General features: G+C 39.2%; 1 protein-coding gene across 4 annotated transcripts; it reads left to right on the forward strand.

Annotated features, from left to right (window-relative positions):
- Window positions 1-1945: 1945 nt before the first annotated feature.
- On the forward strand, window positions 1946-23135 carry LOC146467190 (uncharacterized). Of its 4 annotated transcripts, none has more exons than XM_085126169.1 (6): window positions 1946-2080; window positions 15642-15808; window positions 15955-16027; window positions 16139-16623; window positions 18534-18596; window positions 19790-23135. In XM_085126169.1, exons 1-6 carry the CDS (start codon window positions 1969-1971, stop codon window positions 19907-19909), a joined length of 1020 nt encoding a protein of 339 aa, XP_084982295.1. In that variant the 5' UTR covers window positions 1946-1968; the 3' UTR covers window positions 19910-23135. The 4 variants fall into 4 exon arrangements, with proteins under 4 accessions (XP_084982295.1, XP_084982296.1, XP_084982297.1 ...); XM_085126170.1 differs by lacking the exon at window positions 1946-2080 and adding an exon at window positions 14380-14510; XM_085126171.1 differs by lacking the exon at window positions 1946-2080 and adding an exon at window positions 14662-14831.
- Window positions 23136-23151: the final 16 nt, after the last annotated feature.

Raw genomic sequence — 23151 nt, forward strand, 5'->3', positions numbered from 1 at the left:
GCCTACAGCTTGCAACATAATGCAACTTTGTGAACGCGCGAAAAGGAATCACATGTCTAACACCCTCTTTTGCAACCGGCTGCCGCATCGGAACGAAAAATTGCGTGACGAGATGTAGTGAAAATAGATTCGTCTTTTGCTTTTTGATACATCGCGAAACGCATCAACTTGCAACTTGTCTCGCAGTCCAATTGTCATGGTCGTATTGCAGGTTGTAGGCGCTACGATGCAGCTAGTTCAGATTGGGTGTCGGGATTTTAAATCACCTTTTCCCCATTCCCCTCGCGGTTTGCTAGTACTTGTTCGTCAAGCATCCCGCCCGCCGGTCACGCGGGCTTGTTTAAACACGTGCGAGTACCTGATTGGTCTAAAAGATGAATGCTCTCATCTGATTGGTGGTGAAGGTGTTGCTATGTCAAAAGGAAGCATTCAGTGTACCTAGCGCACTCAACTTCATGCACTAACTATTTACCTTTTTAGGTAAATATTATTCAGTGCATGGAAAGTCATGAAAAGTGGTTCTAACCTTTCTAACTCTCCAGTGAATACCATCGGCATGTTCGGTACGTGCGGTTTATTTTACGATGTACAAGGAATTTAGCCTTTGTACAGGCAGCAACCCGATCTCCTCGCGGTGACTTTGGAACCCGCTTTGTATAAGCTATTACCAAAATGTTGAAACAGTTTGAATTCGCGGGTCGGAAATTCTAATGTGCGAACATTCGAATCAAGCTACTGAGCAGTACTATCTCGTGCTGCTGTTTCATGCTGTCCGAGGTGGTTGCAACTTTTCATTCTGCCCATGAATCTAGCGATCAATCTCAAGTGAGAAGAACATGTTACATTTTCAATCTTGCAATTTTCAATCTGACCGTGCACTTGCTCGATTCTGTAAATCTTTTAAAAGATCAATTTATCTTTCTTTTTCCCCTTCATTGTCTGCTTTGTGGCTATTTATAGTGTTAATTAACAAAACGGTGCTTCGCGGTATTTGTTGTATTAATGTATTTTTTCACAAGACACGAAATTTGATATTTTTCACAATATAACTTGTCATTTTAAGTATCTCAATTTGTCAGTCACGAGTAGAAATTAAACCTCTTGCCCTTTGTACCATTATCGCTTGTGTATTTGCGTTTTGTCTGTTTGCCTTACAAGTTGTTCAAAAACTCACCCGATCGAAGGCCGCCGTAAGTCTGAAACGATTTACTCCGTCAAGCTAAGAAGGTAAAGGTGAATTTTTCCATTTCCTTTGCTTTAGATTTCTCAAATACTGACATATTTCTCCCAGTCCTGAAGTTTGTCAGCGATATGTTTAGTTTAATTAAACCCTTTACATGTTTTCTTTTAATCGACTATCGTTCGCGGGCAAACGATAATTTTACTCGCTCGACACAAGGAGCAAATAGCCTATATCAGAAACAAACAATCCCAGATACAACTACGCTCGATTGAGGAAGTTCCTGGCACTGAATAGCCAGTTAAAAGAAGTAGTTTTAACGTTCTTTGGCAGTTTCTTGTAAACTTTGTACTCGGTACTTCAAGGTAGATTAAAGCAAGAAAAATAGGTTAAAAATGTGATTCATTGCAAGCAATCCAAAGTTTCCCAATAATAGTGAAATGTCGTGCCATAAACGTGGTGGGCAATAACAGGCTCCCAGATGAAACTCTCAAGCTACAACCGGACAAAATAATGTATTTTCTCCTAGTTAAAGGACCAAAAAAGTAGAATAATTTGATCTTATAACTCCACAGGGGGTCAACTGTCAATGTAAAAAAAATAAAATATATTGTAAACAGTTCCTATCGTTATTAATGTTACAAAATCAACCTGAAAACAAGGGGAACTCAAGAACATGAAAATAAAAAGAAAGTTTATAGGGTTAAATAGAATAAGACGGTTGTTAATATATCTAGAATCACTGAGAAATCTGGTTCCTTGCAGGGCATATTCCGGTCTCCGTTGTCATGTTTAGACAAGAGACAGTGTGGTCTCCATTCTCAAGTTTAGACGAGGGACATGATGGGTATCAATACGCTCGTTTCTCGTCGGAGATAAATTCTAATTATTCACTCTCCTGTAAGTAGCTATTACTAAATTCAATCAGGTTAACTGATTTTTTAAATGACTTTTAATAAGGAAAGTGGGCAAACTACTATACTCGAAAGAGCCCGCCAAACCATAAACTGAAGATGGTGGTCTCTGCCTTCGTCCCCTTGATGGGTCTTCTTCGAGCAAACTTGTTATGACCAGTTCCCTAAATTAGAGCCAAATTTATTTGATTGGTGACAGTTACGGCATAAGTACGTCGGAGTCGAGAGCATGAACAAAGATAATTCACTAGAGTATCACGGGACTCCACATGATTCTGCTGTGGCACGTAGTCATTACCTTTAACTCCCAAAATACCACCCATATTGCTCATTTTCCACAACTATGGTTTAGTCAGTTGATAATTTTTACAGCCTACCGTAAAATTCCGAAAATAAGCCCCTCTGCACATAAGCCCCGTCCGAATATAAGCCCTCAAGAAAGTGCTTTGAAAAATATAAGTCCCGGGAAAAATTTTCGGAATTTTACGGTATGATATCAAAAGCGCGTGATAAACTGGAAGAATCCGTTTTTCCCCGCATTGCTTGCATGCCATTGTTGCGAGAAAGACCTCGATTTCACAACACTGAAACCCGAAAAATGTCCTAAAACTACAAACTTAAGCCACACGACCAATTTTTGGACCCAGTAAATAGAAACAATTATACTCATCGGAATTTAGCAATGAATGCAAATCTAAGTGTCGACGATGTTTCGTGTTGTTAATGGTTTGGTCTCACTTGATATTCGTTTACACGTTTAATACTCGAAAGAGTATTTCATCCGATTTCTGAACACCTCGAAGTTGGTTAAAAAAAAGTAAAGATAAAACTCTGCACCACTTCTCGATGGTATGCAAAACTCTTCCTTGTTTTTGATATATTAATCGAAACTGGTAATATACAAGTTTACCCATACACAGTGACATAATGTCAATTATTTTAGCAACCTGGTCTTTCTGTTGTTGTTATTCAATATCCGGCGCTGGGGAAAATGAAAATCGCATCCGGGCTCTTCAATCTACAACGAGTTTTCTCCGGATACTCGAAGCTAAAATGGAACCCAGTTCTTTTGAGCCCAATGCGTCAGAAGTTGTGATGTTGATCGGCATGCTAATATATGGGGTCTTTACTAAATTTGTACTTGTAGTGGATGGAAAGTCATGAAAAGTGGTTCTAACCTTCCTAACTCTTCAATGAATGCTATCGAGTAATAATTTCCTGTGCGGTGCGGTTTATTTTACGATGTACAAGGGATTTAGCATTTGTACAGGCAGCAACCCGATCTCTTCGCGGCGACTTTGCATCCCGCTTTGCATAAGCTGAAAGTGTTCAAACCGTTTGAATTCGCTGGTCGGAAATTTTAATGTGCGAACATTCAAATCAAGTTACTGAGCAGTTCTATCTCGTGCTGCTGTTGCATGCTGTCCAAGGTGGTTACAACTTTTCATGAATCAAAGCAATAAATCTCTTAGTGTGACCATTCAAATGAAACAGAACATGTTACATTTTCAATCTGACCGTGCACTTATTCAATTTTGTAATCTTTTAAATGGAACCCAGTTCTTTTGAGCCCGATGCGTCAGAAGTCGTAATGTTGATCGGCACGCTAATATATGGGGTCTTTACTAAATTTGTACTGTTAATTAACTTATTTTAGTAATTTAGTTGTTAGTTATTTTTGCAATGGTTCCGTTTATAAACCTTTTCTGCTCCTTATCGGCTTCAAACTGAGGGTCCTTCATATAAGGCGGTGGGATCTGAGTGCGAACAGGTGGCTAATAAAGGGGCGAGAGTTTTGGGGCGAGCATACGTTACCATGGGGACGTGCATGTGTTAATATTTACATAAAACGTGCGAGTAACTCCAGGTCCCCGCTGACTCAAACAAACAGTAATTTTCCTTGATTTACATGATTTTTCGCAGATGATTCGGTCTTTTTCCATGCATTTCCTTGATGCGTTTTTTTTTTTTCTTTTTTTGGCCCCTCAGTTTAGACCAGTTTACGGGTAACGATCCCACTACCTTGATCAAGTGACGTAACAGAATACAAAATGTCTGAAGGGGAACTGGAAAAAATAATGATTCAAACGGCGATACTCCGCCCATGTTGGGCGAGAATTATCGAGATGGTACCCCAGAACCCCTTCCACAAACATGAAACAAAATATTCTACCACTTTCGCCAAAGAAGATAAAAAGAACCACAATGCCTTATTGTTTTCGGCGACAAGCGAAATTTTAAGCGCTAATTTTTGACATGAATTTCTACTCAATATCTTGCTGAACTTCCAGTAGTGGGAATAGTGAGGATCTAATTGCTCCTCTTTCGGCTCACAGTATGCTTTTGTGACCCGTTTAATTACTAAAATTTTAAATTTCCCTGCACTTTCGCATACATTGATGGTGAAACAGTTATTTCTTACTTTATCGAGGAACCATCCTCAGGACAAAATATTCTAAGGTTTATTGGTTTCGTGCGCCAGGTGTCAACGTTAATGACTTTAGCCTAACAATAAATATTCATGTTCTGGTTTCGTGCCAAGGGTGTGAAAACTTACTCTCGCAGTCTGCCGTTTTGTTCGGGTGAAAACCATTCGGTTAAACAGTATCTCTTAACCGTCTAACTAGCAGGACTTTAACAATACAAGCTACTGGTAAGTTTGGCTTTTATATGAGCTCTCTATGCCTTTCCCGGAAATATAATTGATGATTATGATGACTATTAAAACTAGCCGGTAGTAAAAGCCCGGATTTCGAGTAGCAGGGAGTCCCTCGTGTCTGTATCACTCTATCGCGCCGTCTGATATCAAATTTATTGAACGTAATACAGGCAAAAACATCTAAAATTTTCCTCACAACATTTGGTTCTCAATTTTTTGGTAGTCAGTTTTTCGTTGCTCCATTTCAAAGTAGTGTTTTTATAATGGATTATTCGACTCAAACTGGGATTGCGTCGCAATATTTTTTGATGCTATTTGCCAGTGTGGTAATTTAAATTAATCAAACGGCAAAATGAAATGATTTTCTAGACGTTTACGGAATGGGCTAAAAGTAATTCAGTTTCCAATTATATTATGAATTTTTTTCTACAGTGTAACCTAGTAATCTGAAGATTTTTGTTTTCCAGCATGGTTTAGACTTATCGTTCCTCTAGTTCAAAGGAATATCAAAAGAGACCACCTCAGTGATTAAAATAATGCTCGGACCGTGTTGTACAAACAAGTCGCGACATGAACAATGTGAAAAAAATCATCGTAAAAAAAACCCATTTCAAGTTGAGAGTATTTCAGTATCAGCTACAAATTCTTTAATCTCAACAAACTAACAAAAATTCAGTGAAGAACCTGATAGGTTTCACCGAACTTAATATGCTAAGCTAATTTATTCTGTAGGTCATGCATTTTAGCTAGCTGCATCATGTCCGCGGGCAATAAGTGTGAAACGGGTGGTAGACCGTGGTAGCCTTGGCAAACAGAGAAAAATTATTACACACGGATTATTGATCACGCAAATCATGCGACCTAGGGCGGCTCTCGGCATACATGAGGCAAAATTTTATTAATGTCTTTTTTATTATTATTATTTTATTTCAATTCTTGGGGCCTCTGAACAAGAATAATGCTGAACTAAAACAGATTTAATCCGGCAAATCATTAAGTTACTCAGTCTTTCGTGTGCTATTAAACTCGCGATATTTCCCAACGAAATCGGCGACGCTTTCCGGTATGTCAGCCAGTTCTTTCTTAATAACAGGCAAAATATTCTAATTTCAATGTTTTTAGTATTTTTACCTGGGGTTGTTGAACTCGTATTTTCATGATTGGTTAAAAAAAACTTGGCGCAATTTACATGGCTGATAAGTCTTCAGCATTCAGACGCGTGGACTGGAGTAAGCCCCCCCAAAACTGGCACAAAACGCAGTAAATTATTCCAGCAACCACACAATCAAGCTTAAAACAACGAGCAATACGCTTTAGTTTGGGATGAAAAGGACCTTAAAAGCCGAATGTGTACAGACTCCAGGTTCAGATAATTCGACACTCGGCGCGACACAGATCTGGTGAATAAATCACACCTTAATTGTGATTCTAAATCTCAGTCGGCACCAGCCGTCTGGATTCATTCTGTCGGCTTATTTCTTTGTTACAGAGTCCATTGTTTTTACAGCCACTGAATGCGATTACTCATAAAAGTTCGGTAAATCGGAAACCGAAGATGTTGCAACTCATGCCACCAATTGCAACATTGCAACATCTTTGCTTTCCATATTAAACCAAACTTTTGTGAGTAATCGCATTCAGTGGCTGTAAAAACAATACGCCCTGCAACAAGAAAATAAGCTTATAGAATGAACATGAATCCAAAAGGCTGGTGTCGAATGAGATTTACTGAATCACAATTAAGGCGTAATTTATTCGCCGAGAGTTTCGCCGAGTGCAATCACCTGAGCGTACACAGATATTACAGAATCGAATCTGCAGTCTGAACATGTTCGACTTTTTTTTTAGATCGTTTCCATCCAAAGTAAAGTTAGCCTGCGAACACAGACGTATTTCCGGCTGTTGCTTCTCTCCGCCGAAAAATAACGTCTGCGAACCCGAGCGGCAAAACGATGTCCGTGACGTAGAAATTCTAAGCCAATCACAGTTAAGCTCATAAAATCACAGGACCAACACACGAGATACACGTTAACTCGTAGAAAGATCAATAGCCTAGGCCAGACGGGAATTCAGTGCGAGGCTTGCCGTGCAAAAACGAAGCTTTTTATTCTCCTGAGACTCAACATGGCCGCTGAGTGGTAAGGGTCTATTGATTTATCGACAGTTCTATTGTTTTCAAAAAACAGTAAATACTTACGTTGGGTTATAGAGAGCTGAAATATCTCCGACTCGTGAAAATAGTCGGAATTCTGCCCCCTATTTTTTAGGGATTTTTCTTTCTGCCGCGCTGTTGGGGACCGGTACTATAGTTACATGCGTGTATATGACGATTTTTAAAATCCATCTATTCATGCTCATACATTTCACCAATAAAGCGCCCCAAATTACTGCAAAACAGAGCATCGCAAAATACCATCCCTAAAATCCCCTAGCAACAACTCTCATTCTGTAGTTACGTGAGTCCCCCCTTAACTCGATCGTGATTTGTACCGCTGATGTTAGCTGGTTAGGTTTCAGACTGAACCTGTTGTTTCATGATTGCAAAATATTTGAACAAAATCTTGCCCAGTTTTCTGTCATAAGAAATCTCTCAAAAATCTTGTCTTATTACGAAGCAGCGAAATCGAAACCTGGTGGTTAATGAGTTTTTCACCTTGACTGAAATTCTGCCGGATGCCGCTAAGACGCTTATCTTATCTTTGCATGCAATTGCCAACAAAATCAACACACATGAGAATAGTCAGAGCGGCCTAGGGGCGAGGGAAACCCTTGAAAAACACACACTGCATAACCAGGGGATGCATAACCACGTGCACATGTGGAGAACACATGCACCACAGCAAACTTTAATAACGGAACGCACCAATCAGAAAGCAGAAACAAAAATGATGAAACCAACGTCGTGTGCAGAGCCGGGGGAAACGAGCGGGAAAAAATAAATATAAGTTTGTGTTTCCAAAGCTCTGTCATACTTTCTTCCATTTTTTTTTTTTCGAATTATCTGATTAAATTGTTTGGCGGATGAGAAACGACGCATTTGCTCTCAGGTTTCTTTCGAATGAATACACGAGACAACACTAATTCTAAGGGGAAACGAAACTTCGTTCGAGAAGCGCGAATTAGGGAAAGTGGTTTTCTTGTTCGTGATAGCTAGAGGTTCGAGAATAACGACATTTGGGATATATAGCGGAAGTCTTTTGCATTTGTGTTGCCGGTTTGAGTTGGAAAACAGTTCTCCGCGCAGAAACTTTGACACTCACCCTTGACATGGTTGTTTGTATGGAGTCTTAAGCGGCACAAGATCAAAGTTGAAGCTTTTAAACACGGAGCGATCCTATAAGACCAGGCTGAACGGTTCAGACTGTCAATCAAAAATCCAAAACGCGCGTATCGGATTGGTTGATTACCAAAAATCTTATTTTAGCACGTTCAAGTTCCCGCAAAAGGACGTGACGGAAAAGCTGTTTTAGTTCGAATTATTTTGTTGAAAATCAATCCAACGAATATGGCTCAGTACAGGAGAAGAATTTAGAAAGTTATTAAGTTATCCGTCTATTTTGAGATCGGAAATTCATTTATCGGCTGGTAAAACCTTATCCTTTCGAGACATTTCCGAAATGATTAGGATAAAGTTCGTAAACAAACTCTGTCTCGAAATAGGTTGTTCTTCTGAAACCGGCTTCCGAGATGGAATCGCTTCGATCCTTTGTGTCGTTTAGTGGGGGAGAGATAAGTAAAGACACAAAGTCGCGGAAGCGAAGCCTAAAAGAAACAACGGAGCGGGAAACGGAGGAGAAAAGTGAAGTGTCTCAAGCGGCGAGCGATCGCACGCAAGACGACGGAGCTGATCAGGATAATCTTTTTGAAGCCGGCCTCTCTATTGCTTACTGTATATAATAAAACTTAGAATATATTTGGTACTGGCTAATTTTAATACTGATGTGAGAGCCATTGCCATTATCATTTCATCAATAAGATACATGAGAGCAACATCGGGTCGTGTTTTGTTTATATCTTTGGTGATTTTTCGAATTAGCAAAATTCATGATCAGGTACGAAATGCGTTTAGATGTTTTTATTTTTGACTTGTGCATAGAAGTTTAGAATCTATTGCTGCCACTTCCAGCGGATTAGTAGAGTTAGTTTTCACGTACGTGATCGATAGATACACAAGCGGTAATAAACTTGAACCCGACATGACGACTCGAGCGGCCGTTTAGCGGAAAACATCTGCTAAATTTTGAAAATCCTGCCAGTTTTGGCGAACAACACAGACTCGTTTTGGTTATCAGCATGTTCAGATGGAGGGACACAGATGTCCAGTTCGTCGCAAGCTTCAGTTTATAATGGTTTCGATCTTTGTACTGTGTATTTGGTAGAAGGATTTCGAATTTCGAGGTAAGTTTCGTATAATCTTTCGATTGCGGCAACGAAACTTGATTATTTCCGTTGTTATCGTTAATCTCGCTAATTTCTGGTGTCTTACAAGATATATAGCTAGCGTTTAGCTTATTTTTATTGATAAATCGATTCCCTCTTCGATTTTACAAACGATAGTTCTTCTCTCTTTTTTCCTCGACCGTTACCGACGTCATCCACCATTATACTGATCCGTTTGGAAGCCAACAAAGCGCTTCAAAGGGGGCGTGCCCTTCCCTTTTATAGGATCGCTCCGTGTTTAAATAAAGCAATCAAAGGTGTAACGTCTGTTGACCATGTCAAGGCACTTTTGATTAGGCTGTACACTAGTTTTCGGTTTCCTTCTTTGGCGCACCCGTCAAACGTGATATCAAAAGCAAAGGCGTAATGTTTATCTCTCATTCTCAGTCGCCGTGGAATACAATTTAAGTTACAGATGATAATCGAGACTGCACTCTCGCTGTGATTTTTTCGAGTTTTTCTGGGTCTTAAGCAGTGATGCGAGTCTTGAAGTCGATCGCCAGAATCAGTGAGCTTTAAAAGTACTTGACCGAGGGAAGTTTAGATTTCGATCGGCGACTTTCGAAAGTAATTATTTATTTACTCAGTTGTTTTGATTCTCAACTGACAGGACGGAAAAATTGTGCGACGTGGCTGTAATTAGCCAGTCAGTTAAAAAATGCACAATCGTGTTTACTATTAAGGCTCCGTTCATACTACATCGCTTGGCACGGGTTCGGTAAGTTTATGCTCTGGTTCATTGAGTCTTTGCGTATCCAGTGATTGGTCAAATATGATTTTGCAGTACCGGAGACAGGATTAAGTACACTGGGGGCGTTCTTCGAGCAATTTTTCTCCTGACACAGTTGAAGTTGTTACGATACAAATTGCTTGCACGTACGCCGACATCTCACTGTATTTTTTTTCCTCGCTGCACTCGACCGTGTTTGCAAAAACTGAGATCTGAAGAATCGAATCGACGATTTAGTATTCTGTTTTCGGGGTTGTTTGTCTACCGATATCCCCGGCTTATCGACCAACAGACAATCAAAACTAAAATATCGTTTTCACTTTTTTGGTCAGTGAAATAACGCTGGTGGCGCTCTTGATAGCAATTTTTTAAAATACCCTGTGCGAATATCTTAGTTTAAAAGGTCCTAAATTCAGCTAGAAAAACCGAAAATAACTTCAGTGATACGTTGGTCAAGCGAAATAGATGAAGCACCCGGCTTTTTGTTATGTACTCGTTTTCAGTAGTCATTTAAAAGCCTATAATGTAACAGCTTCGCCGCTTCGACGACAAATACGGTAAAAAAAATCACTCAACATTCACACAACGCGTGGGAAAATGTAGAATACTCAACAGTCTGTTCGGGATTAAAAGCTATAAGGTCTTATACCTGTAGCAACTTTGTTGGGATTAAAAAAGTTGTCTTTGACGAGTTTTTTCAACACACTTATTAAAGCCAAATTATTTGTTTGCGGCTGAAATTTCTTCTATTCTTCGTTCTGACGACTGAGTCATTAGCCAAGCCGGATCAATTACCGGCCATTAAGGAGAATTTTATGGGCAAAATTCACATCCTTCATAGCAATCAAAAGCTAGTTCCACCGACAAATTAAAAGGGCTTCGACCGAGCTCAACAGGCAGCTGGCTTCGGCAACTGATTGCGTTTACAGGCGGAAAAATCTGTCAAAAAGCGATGATTTAAGTGATCGACGATTCTCCGCTTATCTTTGCTCAGCTAGTGCGATTTAAGAGTTTTAAATAAACTGTACCGTACTCCAACTGAAAAACGGGCGAATTAGAATATTGTACAGGTTCTGTGAACAATTGTATTCATTGTCTCAAGACAAAGCAAATTTTAGGGAAAGTAGTCATTTCACGATTTTGGACGGTTGCAACACTAAATAACACTAAATTTTAGCAAATTTTTTTTATCACCAGATTGTTGAAGCGAGTAATAATCTTCTTAGAGCGTTTTCCAGTTGAGTGCGCGGTTGCTTTAGTCTTGTTTTACTTGGCTTTGTTATTGGTTGGCAAAATTCGCGCCACTTTCATTCTCAACCAATGAGAAAAAAGCCCAAAACCAATAGTGACTTGCTCGCACGCGTTTTCCCGCGCTTGACAAGGTTAAAGGCGGCTCTGTTACACTGGGCAATTAGGCTTCGAATTCTGATTGGTTAATCGTACTGTTTGCATCTGTTTGACCAGACTAATGTACTTTGGTTTTGGTTTACCACTTTTGCGACGCTCAATTGAAAACAGCTCTATGTACAAAGCGACTCTCTTTTTCGCCAGATAGAGTGCTGTTAAAAACAAAACAAAAAAAAAAAAAAAAAAACAATTCCCTACATAAAGCTACATAAGGTATTAAATATTTGACTTACGTTGTCCCAGATTGAATTGGTCGTTATCTGTGTTATCGATTACATAAAGCTTAATTAACGTGGCATTAAGCGACGATTTTTATTTTCTTCACCTGAAACACCCGTGACAGTACACATGAAAGAGATACAATAATCCTGACATATCTTTTATTCTCTGGGCGGAACAATTGACACGTTTCATGTGCACATGACAATGAAGTAATTTGCTGGGAAAAACGTGTTTTGTTTTTTCGTATTGAAGTTACAATCCACTCAGCAGGAAGAGAAATAACAAAGTCCGCCTACGGCGAGTATAAAAATAGCAAAATAACGAACCAAACGAAAGCAGAAACGTTTCCCCAATATCGCCAGGCACCGAAGCCAGTTTCATAAAGATTTTGTCCTCATTCGCACAGTCTCTACCAGTAAAGACGAACGCAAAAAAGACAGACTTCCTCGCAGAAGTTTCTCGTCCGTCTAAAAACGTGTTTAAAAATATGCAATATAAATTGATTGAAGGCCAAGTGCACGCGAAAAGCTAAGGTCAGTCCTATACTTGAAACAAAACAATTCCTTTTGAACTTTGTTTTTTGAAACAAAAATTCCAAGCCGTAGACCAATCAGGACGGTTGTTTTCATACAATCCTAAAGTAATTGAACCCTGCTACTGAATCAAGACCTTTATACTCTCCGTTATAATGTATATCTTACACCGACGGTTGGAGGTGAATGCTTTACATTATTCGTAGCTCGAAAAGCTTCAAAGGGGCCTGCCATGAAAGCTATTTACAGCTGTTCTATTCACTGCCATTTATTACAGGCAGCCGGACCGCTATAAAGACACCATAAATATGAAAGCACGTTTGATTTAATGTGGATAAATTAAAAGCCGTTTACACAGACGTCTTCTTGTAGTCACCACATGCACACTGATGTTAAACGATACGTCGATCCGGACAGCGCACCAGACGCGTCCATTCGTTCGGGGAAGAATCAGTTCGAAAGGTGGTCAAGTCATTTCGGATATTCGGGGTTTTTTTCAATGTGAAAAACTAGTCAATTCTTATCCTCTCAGTTCAGTGTTATGTGACTAGCTCAATCTTATTTATCGTGGCTATTAAGTTAACCGCAAAACATGTGAACAACTGATGTGGCCGTGGTCTATTAAGTTAACTGCAAAACATGTGAACAACCCACGACTTTTTCCACTGGAGTAACTAAAACATTACATCAAATGCGAATGATACGAAGGAAGTCCAACAAGAATTTTCAGAAAGAAATAACAGTTCGCGAATATTCGGCCAAAACGGCCCGAAAGTTCGGCGTCTAAAATTTTCTACGATTAGAATATTCAACTAATAAGGAAGATCAGTGGTCATAGAGTGGTTTCGAAAGCCTCCGTTTTGTTGATCATGTTCAATAGGTTGTTTTTCAGTGGGATTTTTGGGTTTCACTGTTCGCGGTTGTTGCTCCTGTCGGACAACACCCTGTGGTGTCAATTTTTTTTGGAGACTTTATGTAAACAGAGATTTGTCAAAGACTGTGAAAGAAGCCGTCTTCATAAATGGGAGATTAAGATAAAGGAATGTTTTTAGCATTTATTTTCAGTGTGGCCTCTGTCAAAAGAGCTATTAAACTGACACCTATCAAACTAAAAAATTGCATTTTGCTGTTTCGTGCGGGTCAAAAAAACCTTTAAACTGTTATGCAATTTAAGTGACTTTTAACAGTTTTAAAGGATAAGAGACCTTTGGTTTATCATGTGCATTTGAAAGTTGATCGTAAGGGGGTGGTCTTGAGCGGCGTTAAAAAGATAAGAGAACACGAGACTGAGCGTGCCTCAGTCGACAGGCAGTCAGAGCTGATCGTCATATGATTTCTAACTGAATTCACCTTGTGAAAATATCTCGCAATTGTGCTCATCATGTGTGTTAAAAGTACTAAATGCAATCTTTTCATTGCTGAGAAAAAAATTCTTGAACATTTTGGTAGATTAATTTTCTTAAGCCAGGGAAATGAATTGTTATCGCGCCGCATTATACTTGGCGAGCCAGGTTAATAACAAAATTAAAAATAGAACAAAAGATTTGAGGATTGATAAGCCTGTAGTGAACCATGACTGTGCATCATCTATTTGATTTTGTAGCGCTGAAAATAACAAAAACATAAAATATTGAAAACTGAAATCTCTGTTACGGTTTTATAACATTCGTGGATCTGACAAGCATGAAACCTGGAAGAATTGGCGCGGAATTGGCGCGCTTTTTATAAAGAGATCTTAAATTTCATCATATCGCGTGACAAAATTTATCTGCATGCACGAGTCTGGCGTAAGTCGGTTAGGCAAAATTGCCCGTCTCACTTGTCACGCTTTGTTTGACTGTTACAATTTGTAAATTCTTCTGGCGACTTCGAAACTTCAAGACCTTTTTTGGTAAAGAATGAAAATCTGGCACGAGACCGGCGAGAGAATAGCGAGGAAACCAAAGCTTAAATGTACTTGGTTATGAGTTTTTATACTTGACTTTTGTTTCCTCCCGCCCCCACTATTCCCAGTGGGTGAACCTTTTTGTTTAGGTACGTTCAACATTTGTATCTGAATAGGGTGAAAATCAAACTCTGACTCGCGAAATAGACGAGTCGAATGTAAATTCAAAGCAAAAACTTCCTGTAAAATAAGCTATCTCGCCGTGCCTGAACTTGTGAGGCTATTAGACAGATTGAAGGAGTAAGTTGACACCAACCTTTTTACACATCCCCAAGGGGCAAAAGTGAAAGCGAGTGTGCCACGGACTGTCAAACCAGTGAATGGACAGTCATCAATTGCACTAGCCAATCACATCGCGCAAATTCGGTCCCATGAGCTTTATTTAGTTCTCGGGTGTTCATTTACGCCGCTTGCAAACTCCAACTGGAAGCAGTAACGTAAGATGAAAACAACAGTGTAAATTTCGGGCTTCGTCTCAAGGTATTCCCTTTTTATGTCGTTCTTTCTAATGTTGTTATATATCCTTTCTTAGAGGGGCTTGTGGACTTGCGTTGATACTTTAAGCGCAGCCTTGGCACACGCATAAATAGTACGCACTTTGTGCATGAAGTTTAAACGGGCTTCGGCATCGTTTTACCGTGCTTTGAATTCTACAAATGGTTTTGTCGATAGGCATAGCTTTGCTCCAATTCTTTGCGAGTATTCTGTCGAAAAGCTGGCAAAATGTTGTTTGCCGCAGGGGAGCGAAGGAGTAGAAACAGCGAACACGCATTTCTTTGTGAACGGCACCTGGCCCTCATTGTGAGTTGGAAATGAGCTTATTTATTTTATTTTTTTTTTGCTGTTCGCAATTCTTGCTGTAACTTCATTCGACGACAGAGGTTTTAGGTAAAATTTACCCTCTGAAAACGTATTTTAGCGTGGTAAAAAAATATGGCTTGTTGTTTTTGACTTTTAATCCTTTTGTGTTGAAATTCGTAGAGCACACATCAAGCTTACAACCACCCGTTTCTTCTCCTGAATTTTTGATGCTCAAATCGTGCCACTTGCCTCGGTTTACACGAACGAGGTGAACCTTTAACTTGGCTTAAACCTTGAATTTCTTTGTACTGAAAACCCTCCTGCAGATTTTCTTCGATTTGTACGTTTCAGGCGGTGTTGTTCGTTTCATTTCTTGAAATTTATCATGATTAATCAAATTCAAGCCCGTACAAATAAACCGATGAATCGAAGATGGTAGCTGCGGTTAGCTGAGCAGGTTGGCTCTTCAATTTCGAATTTTGGTTACCTTTTCCTTCTTCAGGCTCGTTGCCTTGAGCATCGTGTTGGACTTTATAAACTGTTTTGTTTCACTAGGAGGTTCGAGAAAGGCAATTTTACGTTGAATTTATCAAGGAAAGTCAAGCTGTTTTGCGGAGGAAGGGGACTTGAATGGGTTGAATTGCCTCGTCGTGTTGATCGCTCGACCGCAAGAAAGAGAATTGCATTGGGATGGTTTTCGAACTCGTCAGTTTATGCGGGGCGGTCTGAAGGTTTAACAAGTTTAAATATGAAGCTGTAACATATATTTATTATAATTTTGTTCACGAAAGATTTGCTTTTTTCGTGCAGGGGCTCTGCGACGTCAACTTGACGCCATAGGAACTCGCGGGAAATCGTTGTTGTTCCCGCCATCCAAGAGTCGAGAAAGTGACATCTCAGGGAAAATTATGCTGAAATTCCTTGCTCTCAAGTTCAAGAATCAATCCATCAATGAAGTCAAACCCTATGAGCCGCAGGTAAAAACAACAGAAGATTCGTTCCTCGGCTGTGTTGACACGAACTTCGTTTGTTCTTGCATGTAGTAAGCTTATTTGCTGTCCATGCATCTTAAACGTGGTGTAAGCTTACGAGTTTTCTCTTCCATGTTTTTATTTTGATTTAGCTGTTTTTACGAGACGAGTCCGACTTAGAGGAAAGTGCAGACGAAGATGACGAATTAAAGGAAATAAACGGAGGTAATATTAGCAAAATAAATTTCATTGTATATCTTAGTTAAAAGTACGATATTCATCTCTATAAGCTGAAGTTTATTAAAGCTGAGTTGTTTTCATTTTCACCGTCCACAGATAAACCTTTGAGCCTAAATAACAACAACGTGCACGAGGGAACATTAAAGATCAACCCGCCTTTGCCAGTAGATATAGCATCAAAGGAAAATATATGCACAAGGAAGGACACTAGAGAAGAAAGCGAATGTGGATTTTTGCCCATAGAAACACCTAGTAGTAGAGAAAATAGTGCTCCGGAGAAGCGAAAGTGGTCTCAAGTGAGCACCCATAAACTGCTTCAACAATTTGCCTCTGGCAATGACAGCTCCTCTAGCGACGATGAAATTAAAGAACTGTGCTACAAGAAGAATGGTTCATTGCCGCTCAGCTCGAGCCCACCTGGTAAAGTAACAGTGTTATCCAAGCACTCCGCTTTCTCTGCAAGGGTGAGACCCACCACTTACACAAGCGAAGGACACTCGAGAAAAAAACACCGGCTTGTTTTCGCCGAAGATGAGGCATTTTTCTCGAGGCCGTCATTGAACTTCGAGAAAATGCAACAGGTAAGAGCCGCAGGTTGAGAAATTTATTGAGACCATAGTAAGTTTTATTGAACAAAATTTGGTATCGGCAAAGTTTATATATTCCAAAGGGTCATTAAAAAAAATCTGACACATGTGCATTAATAAGTCCACGACTCAGAAAATCCTTTGAAATAGCCCTCAATTATTGCGCGCTTTGGCTTTTTTTAGATGCAATTGTCAAGAGGTGCGAACTATCTTTTGCTTTATTCCAAAGTTTGTAAATGTTGTCGTCTGTCCCAGTACGAGGTTCATTTGTTGCCCTTTTAGTTTTATCGCGACTAGTAACCCGATAAATTTGTTCCCCACTTGCGTCAGTGCTAACAATCACTCTGCTGTCAGTTGATTGACTGATTTGACTTGTGAAATTATAGATTCCTATGTAAATACGCTTTTGTCGTTAATTGTTCAGTGCCTCAAAGTTGGTGGAACTTGACATGACAAATACTTTATGTTTACGGGGAAACAGGCGTGATTGGTGAATAAAAAGAACCCACCTGATTTCTAAATTAATTGCATTTAGTTGCAACCAAAAAACCCCTTTTCTTTTGAAATGGATGTTTGTTCTCAAGCAGAAAGTGCAGTCTGGTGATTTGCACCGAATCTTTCACCAGATATTTTTGAGGTTAATGCAACGAAAATACCCAGTATATCTTGCACAAGCCTGGGGTGTTTTCCATTTGGAAACTTTGTGTCAAACTTGCAAATCTCATTGGTAGGTCAAGGACGTTTGTGATGGGACAACCATGGTGCAAGAAGGCAACAAATGGAAATGGAAATTTTGTGCAAATGGAACAGTAATTTCTGTTCCATCTGGTTGGAACAGAAAACTGGAGTACATGTACCTCCAGAGGTCTTCCATTTTATTCTAGAAAATTTCCATTTCAACCTTAAGCCGACAATTTTGGCTAAATGGAATGCACCCCACGAATTGCCATCGAGCAAAAGCGTAAAGCAGTGACCAGTCTGTTCACAGTCTGTAGCAGGAAAATTGTTAGGGCCTTTCTAGTTAAATGACAAAGCACCCAAGTACGTGACTCACAGGTCTCTACACTACCCAGTAAAATATTGTTGCTACAGACTGGTGGGCAAGGGTTTTATCAAGATTTTGAACAGGTGGACAAAGGGTGGTTGCAACCGGGCAGGATGGGTAACTTGGATATGTTCTTTTACGGAAAATGTTGATTGAGATGTTAAAAGCAGCTGGTCAAGGTTATGCTCAGAAACAGTCAATTTGCCCAGTGCCCATGCTCAAGTGTTGTTAAGGGTGCTTAAAAATGCTGTGTTGACACTGACCGCTTGCCCCCCGGGGGTTACTGAGGTGCATTAGTAATGACGCATTGTGAAGATCTTGTTTGCTTGAAATTAGTGATTGGGAACCTTCTTTTGCATTTGAAATGTTGTGGTAAACTGTTTTAGGTGGAAAGATTTTGACAAGAAATTTTTTAGGGTTTTATGTGGTGAAGAATGGAGTTTTTGGAGTTACCTTCCAGGTCATTGAACTGTTTGTGAGTCCAGCTTTAGCCTAATAGGACTTTCTTGGGGGTCTTCTGACAACTTGGCCTCATTCACACCTTGGAACCTTGCTGAGGAGCCTTGGGAGCTTGGGCAACAAATCTGAATGTCACCTAATCTAGCCTTGAGCACTTGAATTTTGAAAAGAAAGCCTGAAAAACAGTGCTCTACCAACTGAGCTATCAAGTTAACTGGGAGCTGGTCATTTTGTGAATTCATAATATATCTGTGATGAGATGGATGGGAAAATTTTGTGGAATGTGTTTTGTCACACTTCTAAACCACTGAGCAGTTTTTGTGGGTGATCCTTTTGCTGCAGACCCCAGTAATACTTTATAAACTCCTTTAGTTAACAAGGTTATCCTTTCTTTCTTAAGAAATCTGTGCTAATTAAGAAGCATAGCCATGGCCTGTCAAGACCAAGACCAGTAAGAATAAGGGTAAGTTGTGTGTGGTTGTCTATGTGCAAATTTAGTTTGTCACAGAGTAACAAATTGTATATGCCAAGTATGGAGTTGCTTCACAAAGATCACAATACAGGGACACCACTAATATCCGTGCTGTAGAACAGCAGTGCAATAGCTGTAGACTTGACTTTAGAAACACACTGGACTTGGTACAGTAAAATGGAGCATCGCTCAGAATAACTGGTGCCAATGCGTGCCAATTAATGGACAACTCTTTTTTAAGTGGACAGCTTTCAAAAGTGTTTTGCCCAGACTTGAAGTGAGAAGGTACAATATTTATTGGATCCTGCCTGCAGCCATGGAGGGTCAAAACTTGACTCCAAGGGTCAAGGCACAAAAATATGCCTGTCCATTTAAAGGCAAAAAGTAAAGAAATTAAAAAAATTCCAGATACCAGCTTTGTGCATTTTTTTTCAGTGCATTTCCTTTTGTACTGTACAGAATAATGAGGAAAAAAAAGTAACAACTGCAGTAAATTGTATTATGTTACATGTTTCTAGGCTTGTACATGTCATTAGTTGAAATTTGTAGATTTGTTTTTTGCTCAGTTGGCTATCATTGCAGCAAACCCCAACTTTTTTGAGTTGTTCTTGGGTTTTTCTTTTGAACTGGAAACAAAATGTCCTGTAATTCTCTCCTTTGGTGGCATGCTTTGTTTACTTGACTACACAGAATCTATAGCAAAACAAATTACTGTTAAGTGTGAGTCAAACAGCTGACAGACTCTATAGATCCGTGTGTAGCTGCGATCCCAGGCCTATTCAGACAGCTGCTGTCTTGTATGAACTGATCTTTCTACAAATTATGCTGATGTCTTGGGTTGGCTGCACATTGATAGCCTTTAGCTGTTTCGAAATGTGGGATAATTGTATCACATACCCTAATACATGGCTAGTGGACAAATTTTACTGATAAGGTTTATACCTCAAGTGTGATTGTGTGTCAGATCTGACGCTTTTATGCATCAAAGCAATGTTGTGCATAAAACTGGTCATATGGTCCCAACCACAAAAAAGAACACAGGGGAATAGAATCTTGTGCAGCTTCAAGTGTGAAAGGCAATACTTTCTTAGGTTTGTTTCTCTGGAACTTAATGTCAGTTTAGTTGATAGGTATTCAGTTGTAGTTTGTATCCACTGAGAATGTTGTTATGTTTTACTTTGCAGAGTCTTGCTAATTCCAGACATAGCCGCGTATGTGACCCATCAGTGCTGTCCTTCAGACCCATACAGCTCAACACGTCTTACAACCTTGCGCCAGTAGAAGAGCCAGGCTTTGCCTATTAACCTGTGACAACTCTCTGGGGACTGAGTCGTTGTCTGCAAGTACTCCATACTTTATCAGACTCTAGATACTTCTACAAGCCATGTGTATTTCACAGCTTTTAAAAGGGTTGAAATCTTGGTTGGAAGCAAGGTTTCATGTGGTTTCTGCCAGTTGCAGAATACCTGGGAGTTCAGAAATTACAAGGACTTGATGGGAGTTAGAGCTTCGCACCTTTGAGACTAAGAAAAAAGTTACTCTTGTTTATTCTTGGCACATTATAAGGTTGCTTAGTTTTTGGAGCAGTTATGTACACATATATAAAGCGTTGGTTTTGTTTCGTACAATATTCATCGTGTTTGTCACTATCAAAAAGTGACATCAAACAACAACTGAATGACCAGTAGAGATTTTACAACATGTAGTGTTAACATGACCATTCAGTGAATAGTTGTCAGTTGGACATCAGAGTGACGGATTATTTCTTCTCTGATCTGTTAGTAGTTCAAATCCTTTAATTGGGTGAGAGAGCCAGGCAGGTATAAATTGGAAACAAAATAATTATATGTCAGTTCACAAGTGTTCTTCATGTTGTGTGGGCCAATCAGTTTTCAAATGGTCCAAATCGATCATTGATTGCAAAAGTTACCAAATATTATGTGAACTACCTTTCTCCAATCTTCAAGAACCAAAAAACTAAAAGTTGACATGAGTCAAATGTGTATCACATGTGTGATATTGCACTTGTTTAGTTTCAAAACAGGTGACGTTGATGAGGGAAGAAAGCAATTTTTGAATTTCATCTAGAGGAAAAAACTGTAAACAGCTTTCTTGGCTGCTGTATAAAAGTACCTTGCATCTTAAGGTATTGAGAGACAACTACATGTAGCTTTAATGAAGGCAAAAGCATCACACTCTGACTAACAGGGGACTGTTCAGTTTCAGTTAAGAAATGCTTGAAAGCTAGCATGGTGAACTTGGGGTACAAAGGTTCTCACAGTAAATGCAAGGCTGTTGGCTAAGAAAAATTTCAAGGAGCCCACAAGGCCAGAAGCCGAGAAGTTTAAAGAGCCCAACATGTGAAGTGTAAGGTGCTGCTGCAAAAAAATTTATGCTCTGGCATTATCTTTGGTGCCCAAAACTACAGGGCAGCAGCCTCGGGATGGTATGGTGGTTGTTCGTTATCATAAAAAGAAGGAAGCAGGCTTCTCTCACCCTCCGTGGGGGTTCGTTGATAACCATAAAACACCACTTGTCTGATGTTGCAGTGCCGTAAGGACTGTTTATTGTTGTAAACAGTCCCTCGCAGTTTTAGATCGGTGCATGTCAGATTGCGATGTTTTTGTGAAAACTAGTGACTGATTATACTGAAATCAAGTCTTGCTATTAGTTTATGTTCTGGTTAAGTTAGAATCTTGGAGATTTCTGATCTCAACCTTAACACTGTATTCATCTTTTGAGAGGTGTCAAATTTAGTTATTGTGTTTGTTGTGCAGGGACTTGTTAAGAGTTGCAAAGGCTCTTCTAGAGTGATGCGTTGAGTGAAACTGAAAGTTTCTTGGTATTTACATTTACCCTATATTTCCAAGGCCAATGGCAGAGAAATGTCAACAGTTTGTAATTTTACAAAAATAATATTGAATGAAGCAAAGAGCACCACTCTTGGTAGGAGGTTACATAATTTGAGTATAATGATACCTTAAGTTGAAACAATAATTTCACAAATACATGACACAGGAACTAACTGAGAGCTAAGGGTTGAGGAAGCTGAGTTAGTCTAAAACTCAAGTAGTTTCTGTGGGGCAAGCAAATTGTGCAAAAGAATTTCAAGTCCATGACTGTACTGTGGAATTCATTTTGTAAGGCATGTGGTAACTTTATTTTTCTTGATTGGTGGAAGTAACCTCTCAAGGAAAGCCAATGTGATTCTCCAAGGTTGACATACATTGGTTTTCATCCAGATAACTTTGTTATTTGCAAACTTGAATTTTGTTATTCAAGACATTTTCTTAAGGTTTCCAGTGTGATACTAATTTTGGAAAGGGTTTGCTGGTTTTCAGGATTTTGGATTTTAAGATATTTTTTGCCTGAATTGTCAGCAGTCGACTTGTTTACATCCATGTCTGGGCAAGGGACAGCTGACATTTCATGCTCAGTTCTAAATTAATAGCATCCTTACAAATTTGTTATGTTTTGGGTCAGTAACTATAAACACCATCAAAGCTACGATTTTTCACAATCATCTATGTTCACATCACTGCCAAATTATCCTGAAAACCATCATGAACTCTTAACTTCATTGTTCCTAATTAAGCGGTTGGAGTGTTCATATATTTGCTTGGAGTTTGGTACATTTCCAGAAACAGTTGTTATAAATAATGCCTTTACGTGACAATCAAAACGTCAAAACTTAATTTCATTTGTGTGTTCCTTTACTTTAACTTTTATTTGAATGATTCAGCATGTGTTAGTCTTTGTATTGTCAGTTTTTTAAAACAGTGGCTAAGACTGTTTTGGCTCTTTCACTTACTATACAGTAGTAGATAACATTTATCATTGTGATAAGAGACTACGTTCTTGATTCTTTATTGTTAATGGGTATATTTTTTCCACCAGACTATTATTTTTTATTTGGTGACACAAAAGATGTTGGTTGTTTTTATGCTAGAGATGCATAATCCACCTGGAATGAAAGTAGGAAAACACCTTTAGTTAGTGCTTCTGGTTATTTATCTTGTAGTTTTAGTATGAAGGGCGGGCATAAGACAGGTTATACATCTGGATGAACGTTCACTGATTGTTCAAGAGGAACTAGCCAAGAGTTCATCCAGATCCCAATAGTGTCTGTCTTCTGCCTTTCTTTATACTTGCCAACTTCCAGAAACACTGCAGATGTTTGCTGAAGTTCAACCCACACAAAATTATGTGTGTCTAGTATGAAAATAGCCATTCTTTACTGTTCCTTTTTGACAGCTTAATCGCCACAGTCAGTGAAACAGCCAAAACAGTGTTTCTTTAACCGGTAGTTTGTTGGCATGGGAACTTAATATTTATCTACTTAAGTATATTTATACAGATATTTTGTATATATGTATTTTATAACTACAGAAGAGAGTTGGAAATTATCTGAAAGTTTGAAACTTAGAAGAGTATTTATTCGGCCAGAGACGTATATGTTGGTCTCACAACAATGTAGTTTGGCAAGTGTGTTTTTGTTTGCCTATCAAACATTAAAAGTGTTTTACAAGATTTCTGTCTCGCTGTG

The sequence above is a fragment of the Pavona decussata genome, unplaced genomic scaffold (assembly GCF_977016875.1).
Source record: "Pavona decussata unplaced genomic scaffold, jaPavDecu1.1 SCAFFOLD_137, whole genome shotgun sequence".
NCBI lineage: Eukaryota > Metazoa > Cnidaria > Anthozoa > Scleractinia > Agariciidae > Pavona > Pavona decussata.

Coding starts and splice junctions, on each gene's coding strand:
- LOC146467190 (XM_085126169.1), top strand. CDS start 1,969: ATGTTTAGACAAGAGACAGTGTGGTCTCCATTCTCAAGTTTAGACGAG. Junction 15,809..15,954: donor TCAAACCCTATGAGCCGCAG/GTAAAAACAACA, acceptor ATTTTGATTTAG/CTGTTTTTACGAGACGAGTC. Junction 16,624..18,533: donor ACTTCGAGAAAATGCAACAG/GTAAGAGCCGCA, acceptor TTCTTTCTTAAG/AAATCTGTGCTAATTAAGAA.